The sequence below is a fragment of the Leptopilina heterotoma genome, unplaced genomic scaffold, assembly GCF_015476425.1.
Source record: "Leptopilina heterotoma isolate Lh14 unplaced genomic scaffold, ASM1547642v1 Lhet_71, whole genome shotgun sequence".
In the NCBI taxonomy this organism is placed as follows: domain Eukaryota; kingdom Metazoa; phylum Arthropoda; class Insecta; order Hymenoptera; family Figitidae; genus Leptopilina; species Leptopilina heterotoma.
The window spans coordinates 787410-796341 of record NW_025111165.1 but is presented as its reverse complement, the minus strand read 5'-3'; the positions used below and the strand labels follow the sequence as shown (position 1 = coordinate 796341).

The window sequence follows — 8932 nt, the reverse complement described above, 5'->3', positions numbered from 1 at the left end:
TCTGTTTCCTTTTGACGGGGTAAGTTTATACATAATATACTATCACTTTCGCTGCGAGAGAGACAGATTTCGCGTCGTTAACCCGTGACCTGCGCCTTTCCCCAGGACATTGTGACACGCCGTCGTCTTAATAAATATTCAATTCTTACTCGTGACGACTGTGCTTTGCCTTTTGTCTTCGAACTTTGGTTGCTTTTCTAATTAATTGTCCCGCAAAACGTTGGGTATCGATCTTAGCAGCGCATGAGAACGTCGTTGCCTGGATTTGTAACAGATAAAAAAAAATTGAGGAAAAAAAATTTCCAATACTCATTTTGCTACCAGAGAATGAGAAAAGCATTTTTCAATTTTTCCCATAATTATCCAAAAAGGAAAAAAAAATTATGAATTTTCTAATTTTTCTCCTTTTTTCTCTTTTATTTATTTATTTTATTTATATATTTTTATTTATCTATTTTCATTATTTATTTTTTTTTCTATTTCATTTGTATGATTATTGAATTATTGTTATTTATTTTTAATCAGGATTACAAAATTATTCTTCACAGAAATTTAATTATTTTTAGGAATTTTAATAAAATACTTTGCAAAATTCAATTATTTTCATAAATAACAATCTTCATCACAAGAATTCAATTATTTTCAAAAATTTTAACTAATATCTCGTCAAGAATTCAATTATCTTTATAAGTAGTAAAATTTTTCGACAAAAATTCAATTATTTTCAAAAATTTAAATAAAATTTTATAAATTATTATTTAAATTCTTCTCAGGAATTTAAATATTTTTAAAAATCTTAATAAAATTCCTTCAAAAAGTTTTCAATATTATTTTTAAAAATTTAGTAAAATTTTTTTAAGCAATTCAGTTATTTTCTAAAAAAATTTCGAAATTCAATTATTCTTATAAATAATAACATTTTTCACAAAAATCCAATTACTTTGAAAAATTTTAAATATAAACATTTTTTGCAATAATTCAATTATTTTCATAAATAATAAAATTTTTTACAGAGAATCAATTATTTTAAAAAAAAATAATAATATTCTTTTTAGGAATTCAATAATTATCTTAAGAATGAAACTTATCGTAAAATTTCAATTGTTTTTAATACGATTTTAATTAAATTTCTCAAAAAATGTACTTATTCTTAAAAATTTTATTAAAATTCGTCAAAAGAATTTAATTATTTAAAATTTGTTGATCAAATTCTTTATAGAAATTGAATTTAAAGAAAAATTTTATTTTTCAATGAATAATTTATTTTTGTTATTAAATAATATAATTCTAGTAAAATTTTCTAATAAAAATTGATTTAAATATGAATTTTAGTTAAAAACACTAAAATAATTGAATTTTAGAGAAAAGTTACAAAAATGAATGCAGAAATTCAATTATTTTCAAAAATAATCAAATTCTGCCCTGAAATTCAATAAAGCTCAAAAACTTAAAATAATTCTAGTCAAAAATTTAATTATCTTTATAAATAATAAACTTATTCTCTGAATTTCAATTATTTTTAAAAATTTTAATAAAATTCTTTGCAAAATTCCAATTATTTTCGAAAATTTTCCTCAATTCATTGATTTTTAATATCTACTATTTGAATAGAATTTTTCGCAAATATTTACTTATTTTTACAAGGATAAGTTTACAGGAATTTAATTATTTACACATTTTTTTTATAAATTTCTTTGCAATAATTCAATTATTCTATAAATAAAAAAATTCTTTTTAGAAATTCAATTATTTTCAGAAATAATAAAACTCATCGTCGAATTTTAATTATTTTTAATACAGTTTTAATTGAATTCCCCAAGAAATTTAATTAAAAAATTAAATTATTTAAAATTTGTTTATAGAATTCTTCATGAGACTTCAATTTAAAAAAATATTTACATAAGAATTGAATAAAATATTAATTTTTGTATTTAAATAATTTTCGTAAAATTTGCAAAGAAAAATTGATTTAAATTAAAAATGAATTTTAGTTACAATTTTAAATAATAATTAAATATTAAAATCATTATTGCATAAATTTTTAGAAATAATTGAATTTTGAGAAGCTTTTAAATTAAAAAAAATTGAAAATCTCTATTTTTCTTATTGAGAAAAAAAATATTTAAATCAAACATAATTATTTTTATTATACAGTTAACCAAAAATTATTTTTGAATTGAACATAATTTTGATTCAATAAAAATTATGTTTAATTCAATTATAAAATATGTTGAATTCAAGTATATTTCTTTAGTTGGCTATTTATTTTTGAATTAAAAAAAAAAAATTTTTGTTCAGTGAAGAATTGAAAAATTATTTTCACCGATTAAGAAAACAAAAAAGTAATTTCTTTTCTATACGCAGAAGGCGCAGAAAAAAAAACGGTAAACTATAACGGAAATGATATAAGAATATGAGAATTTTTCAAATGAAGAAATACAAATAAACAAACGGAAAATAAAAGAAGTGCATTTGAAATTTTATTAAGAATAGTATCACATATATAACGTATATATAAGAGATTATCAGCGAGATGAAATTTATAGTTTCAACGGAACGGCAAGCAGGATAGATTGAAGTTTTCAGTATGGGTTTCATTACTGTCATAACCCGTTCGATCTTAATTAATTAATCCAAGCTCGTTTACAAGCTAGGCGGAAAGAAGAAGAAGAAGAAGAAGAAGACGACGACGAAGACGAAGAAGAAGAAGAAGAAGAAGAAGAAGAGGGCGTATATTTCTATCGAACCGGCTCTAGGATGTCCAACAAGACATTATACAACCTGGTAGGACGAGAACAAACTTATATCGATAATTAACTTACGAAGACCGTTATTAAACTGCTTTGTTAATTGCTCTCACTAGAATTTACAATAGATTACTGTACAATTCGAATCACAAAAAAAACGGTATAAATAAAAACAAACAATTTTATTTATGTGCAACAAAATGAAAACATGCATCTCAACGACTCACTTTTACTTTATTACTTTTTTATGAATGAAATTTCATTCGTATCTCTCTTTTTATGGTTTTTGATTTTATTTCTAAAATTTAAATTAAATTAAAATTCTGAAATTTGTTTCTAAAATTTATAGTGACTTTTTTGATGTATAAGAGAATTTGTTGTTGTTGTTTTTGTATTTGAACGAAACAGTATTCTCAGAATGTAATACCTCGGCTCTCGTTGCTTTTGAGAAATCAGATACATCTACTTTATCTATTTTGCATCGATTGCAACACAGAGCCCCATAATCGGAACGTATTTAATGAGGAGATTCGATAAGCCACATTCAAGAAAGGAAGCAGTGGAGGAATATGTGAAAACTTAAGATAGAGAACTTTGCAAAATAACATTGACATGTAACTTTATATTTTTATTATCTCACTACTGACAATTGCTGAAAGTTTCAGAATGCGTATATATTTTTTTATTTTCTATATTTTAGAAAAAAAAATAAAGAAGAAAAGTGCAACCCTAAATATTTCGTATAATGTTTGAATCAATAAAAATTTATTTTTACAAAATTTATCGATTTTTATTTTATTCATAATAATACAATTACTTATTATGTATTATTTTTTGTTAATTTGAGAATTTTTTTGTTTGATACAAAAGAAGAAAGAAAAATAGATTCACAGCTTCCACGAATTATATATTATTTTTAATTCATTTTCATCTCACGACCGCTCTCTATTGCTTCATTTCAAAAATCATAAATGGAATTCAATTACCAAGGGTAACATACAAATAAAAATGCAAAAATGTAATAAAAGTATTATTTTTTATTATTATACTATACATTCTATGGAGTTGTGAGAACATTCTGCCAATATGCAGCAAATTTACAATGCATGTTTCCTGCAAGCTTACATGTAACTAGCCCGAGTCGAAATTTAAACCCTACTTTAAATTTCAGCCTGTTTTGGGAGTCAAAGGAAGGTCTAATTTAAAAAATTTTTATTGAAATCAGACCCTACTTTACGACTGCTAAACCTAAATAAGCCCTACATTTTCAGAGGCTAAGTAGGGTCAAAATTTCGAATCGGGAGGTTCAAGACACGGGGATATTTCTTCCTTTTTGTTAATAACTGTTTCTTGAAATTGAGTAGACGTTTTACTTTCACTTAATATTAAATAGTTTTCTGTTGACGAATTATCACCATTTGAAGCGGTTTCATTGGTAGCGACAAATCCTAATTTTTCACATTGCAGAAAAATTGTATTGTTTTTAACAATCGAATAAATTTTGTTAGACAAATCAGCACCATTTAAGGTAATTTTTGGTATTTGAGAGTAAAGAGCATCTGATTCTTTAAACATTCGAGATTCATTATACTTATAATCAATATACCTCATTAAGAATAATTTCTCTATCCATCCCTTCGTTTTTATCAAATATTCAGTAATATCATTTTTCTCATTTTCAACAATACTTTTCATGTAGCTAAATACATCAAATTTCTCAGCAATAACTTTTAGCATATCTTCAATATAATTTATTTTTAAAAAGCAAAAGAATTTTAAAAATTTATAAAAATGCTTATTACTACAAAGAGGATATAAATTAGTATTATCTTTGTAATTTATTGAGATTATGTTTTCATGAGCATAAGCTTGTAATTCATAAAAGTAAAAAACATCGTTAAATTCAGTGATACTAAAATCCAAATCGATTCTATTATTTAATTTCCTCGAAGATATGCACGGCATGCCTCTAAATAAATAGAATGCGTTATAAAAAATTTGTTGTTGTTTCAAAAATTTATAAAATTCCTTAGAGTATTTAATGTAATCACTGTTATTTGGATATGAAACGTGACTGTTTATAAATTCTGTCAATTTATTGTACAAAGATACATACAGAGGAGAATATTGTGGAAAGTGATTTTCAAAATTTTGATGTAGTTCTATTAAATAACTGGGATTTATAAAGTGTGTCTTACATTTTCCTGAAGATATGTCACAATTATCTGGCAGTGCAGAAATAACCAAAGAATTATAAGGACGAGCTTGTGCGTCAAGAGAAAAATAACGCTTAAAGTTTACGAAATAAAATACAACCTTAGAATAATCACTAATCATCTTGTATTCAAAGTAGACAATTAATGAGTTGTTATTTCTGTCGTCGATCGTTGGATAGACATAATAATGAGTATCATTGGATTGAACCAAATAAATATGTTTTATTATGAAATCGTACAAAAACTGTTCAGAATAATGAAGATCTTCTCGTCTTACTTTTGGCACTAGTCTCCTAGCTCTTATTTGATTAACAGTTCTAATTCCTTCTCTCATACTCTCTGTCACGATTATCACTAATCTCTTGAATTTCACCTCAAAGAGTAGAGCATCAATGATTTCCCAGTGATTGTAAATAGTGCAGATTGAAGTGTACTCAATGTTATAATCGAAATGATTATTTACTCTCTGTAGACAACGGATATATAACATTATTTATCATTTATGTTAAATTACACAATGGTAAAAACGATATTATATTGTTAATTTGAAATTTTTAAATTGATAAAAAAATTTTACAGCTCTACAAAAAATTATATCATGTACTGTAACGATATTACAAATTTCCCTGAACTAAATATTTAATAATCTTAATAGAATATGTAAATTTATAATATTATCGCGTTTAGGATCTCGCTGTAGTAAAATACAAGTCATTCTAAATTTATAAATTTTGATCAATGGTTCGGATACAGTGACTCTAAAATCCCCCAAGTCAGCATTTTCAGCCAGATTCGTAAAATTTTTAATTATTTTGGTCCCTATTTTGAACTTTTTAATTTTGACTAAAGATCCAGATTCAGAGACACCAAAAACTTTAGAATAGTTATTTACATTCATACTACATTTATTAAATATAAATTAAATATAAAAAAGCACCTACAGTTAAAATTTATCAAACAATCTGCATTTATTGAATAAAATAAATTTTTTTTCAGTACACTGATTGTACACTTTGCCTTTTATTCCTTAACTATAAAATGTTATAATTAAGATTATAGGTTTAAAACTCACCAAAGAATTATCAACAAGGGCATAGACAGCAGTCATTACATATCTCAAATTTTCAGTTGCATTTAGCATTTCCCGTTTAAGATAATCGAGCGTGAAGAAAATTTCATTTTCGCTTATAGTATATTCATTTTTATACAAATCTATTAAACTGTTAAACAATTCTAATATGCTACTTAATGGTTTGGTAACAATTTTTTTTAGAGCATCTGTCCACGCTGGTATGTTGTGAGATGTAACATCTGATATTTCTGTCATGAAACAAAATAAATTAAGTATTCTTATTTTGTGTTTATTTTCACAAAGATTGCCAAATGAACTATCATTGCTTTTCAATGAAGATACAGTGTTATTGATCAAATTTAAATAATCATTTGCAATAATAAGACCGATTAAATAATGTTCATTAATCTCAAAATTCATCACATCCAGATTTCTAGACTGAAAGCAAATTAAGTTTTTTTCTACAGTACTTCTTTTTTTACTTCTTTCTACACTCACGTTATTGTTTTGAATTTGTTTTAATCTTGAGTTAAAGTGCAATAAAGAAGTCATGCTTTGAGAATTTATGTTAAACCCAATCGAATCACAAATATCATAATCGTTGACTGTTGTAGAGGAAAAGTTTTTTCCTTCTTTTTCTCTAAATAATTGATTACGTAACTCGAATAATTCCGAGAAGCTTTCACCTTTTTGTAGCTTTTCGCCTATATATCTCGCAAGAGGACAATTGGTACATCTTGGTTCCAATGGAATTAAAATATCTTCATAGAAAGGAGACTCTTTCTTTACATTAACAAAATCAAAGGTGATGCCTAAATTGTTATCTAACAGCTTCCTTTGGGAATATACGGTCAAAAAATGGTCTTGAAAGTCTACTGGATAAACGAAATAATAGGTATCGTTGGCTTGGTATAGATGGATATTTTTCAATGCTTCATGTAACTGACTGTAATAAGGGTTGTTCTTGATCCAAAAATCATTTAATATTCTTTTGCTTTCACTCGAATTTCTAACTCTATTTATACCGTCAATAAATTTTTCTGCTATTATTACTACCAACGGTTTGTACTTTCTTTCAAAAAGCATAGAATCAATTAATTTAGAGTTATCATAAAGGGAACAGATATCATTTTCAAACGTGAGTGGCTTGATTTCCGTTTCTTCTACCTGCAAAATATTCATTCTAAATAAAATTCTCAAATTCGAGTCATCGATTTCTTTTATGCAGTATTTTTTTTAAATATGTAACTGTTTTAGAGTTATTTACAAAAAAAATTAGCTTAATTTATTTTATATTTTAATAGAAAAATGATTGAAAAATTAACATTAGAAATCTAATAGTCACATGCTGTTAAATATAAATTGAATATGCTATAATTTTTTAAAAACTGTGTATAAAAGAATTCATATGTAATTCTATAAAAAAAACCGATGTCCTATGAAAATGCATAATATGGGATTTTATTTTAATTTCATGGTATCTTTCCTCATTCCCAAGTGTCATTCTATCATTTTGCAGGTCATTTTTAATCATTTACCTAAATATTTAATTGATTTTCTACAGTGGCTCAACTCTGGCAACCATGTTCAAACCTGGCAACTTTTTTTTTATTGCTTATAACTCCGAATCTTTTGGTTAATTTTTTTTACAATGTTCAGCAAAAACATTGCATTTGAGATATTTTCAAACAATATGCGCAAAATCGCGAAACTACAGGGGAAGTTATGAAGAAAAGTCAAAACTATGCTCAACCCTAACAACTCTCCCCTAAGCAAAAATAAATATTATTAAAGAAATATAATAATAAACAAAATGAACTTCATTGGAGAAAAACCATTTTCAAATTGAACATTTAAAAAATTCAAAAATTAGAAAATAAAATATTGAACAATAGTTTTTGGAAAAACTGTACTCCTATCGTAACGTTAGAGTGTCACAAAAAGTAATCGTTTTTTATTATTTTCTTAAAAAGATAAATATTAACTTTTCACGATTCTTTGATATCTAAATATTTTTTGTAACTTTACAAAAAGTTATAAAATTTTTAACAAATTCGTTTAATGATTTTTTTTTATTTTTTGACTTCAAATCTTATCATTTGAGAAAATGCAAGTAACAAATATATAAAGCTATGTTATAATTTTTCTAAAAAACTATTTTTAAATTATTCTAAACTGAGTTTAAAAAAGACCATTGTTATTATTTATTTCCAAAACAATTATTATTTACCAGAATAATAAAACTTTTTGCAATAATAAACAATCTGTTTTATTAATTTACGAAAATCAAAACTATCATTAGTTTTTGTTTTAATTTAGATACTAATAAAAAAATGTATATATAGAGAAATGAAAATAATAAATAATCAAATTAAATAAATTTTTTTTCTAACACTTACATTTTCTTCTCCACGAACTAAAACTTGTCCAGCTATCAATAAAGAAATCAAAGTAAGCGCTATTGAAAATGTACTTTGAGTATGCATTTTTTGATTTGTTTGTAAATATTCTTTCTTTTAACACTTGCACTAATATAGTATTGAAGTAGAAAAATGCATGTTTATATACGTGAAAAAATCATAAAATATAATCAATTTTTTTAACAACCTTAACTTTATCACATTTTTTCTTTTAATCTCTAAAACTTTTTTGCGCTTTACAAAAATTTGTCGATTTATCACGTTGCTAAAAAAATTGTATTTTCTTTTAAAATTAAATATATTTTGTTAATTATAAAATACAAAATAAATATTTGAATTTTTTTGATTTTTTAAACTTTTAAAAATATATTTAAAATAGATATAAAAATAATTTCTCCCCTTCTACTTAATATTAACAAACATTTTTTTTTTCAAAAATCATAAATAAAATTCAAATACTAAAGGAAAGGGCAAATA

The 8932-nt window shown here is 24.3% G+C and overlaps 1 protein-coding gene across 1 annotated transcript; it reads right to left on the bottom strand.

Moving 5' to 3' along the window:
- Positions 1–3764: 3764 nt before the first annotated feature.
- LOC122510640 lies at positions 3765–8566 on the bottom strand. The gene is made up of 3 exons (XM_043625417.1): positions 8435–8566; positions 6036–7202; positions 3765–5429 (listed from the first exon to the last, which is right to left on the bottom strand). The coding sequence occupies exons 1-3, from the start codon at positions 8519–8521 to the stop codon at positions 4032–4034; spliced, it is 2652 nt and encodes an 883-aa protein (XP_043481352.1). The 5' UTR covers positions 8522–8566; the 3' UTR covers positions 3765–4031.
- Between the last annotated feature and the right edge of the window lie 366 nt (positions 8567–8932).

Bases quoted from the DNA above. Each gene is read 5' to 3' on its own strand.
- LOC122510640 (XM_043625417.1), bottom strand. From the start codon at position 8,521: ATGCATACTCAAAGTACATTTTCAATAGCGCTTACTTTGATTTCTTTA. The intron at 7,203-8,434 runs GTAAGTGTTAGA...AATATTTTGCAG, and splicing joins TAGTTCGTGGAGAAGAAAAT to GTAGAAGAAACGGAAATCAA. The intron at 5,430-6,035 runs GTGAGTTTTAAA...CGTTGTCTACAG, and splicing joins CCCTTGTTGATAATTCTTTG to AGAGTAAATAATCATTTCGA.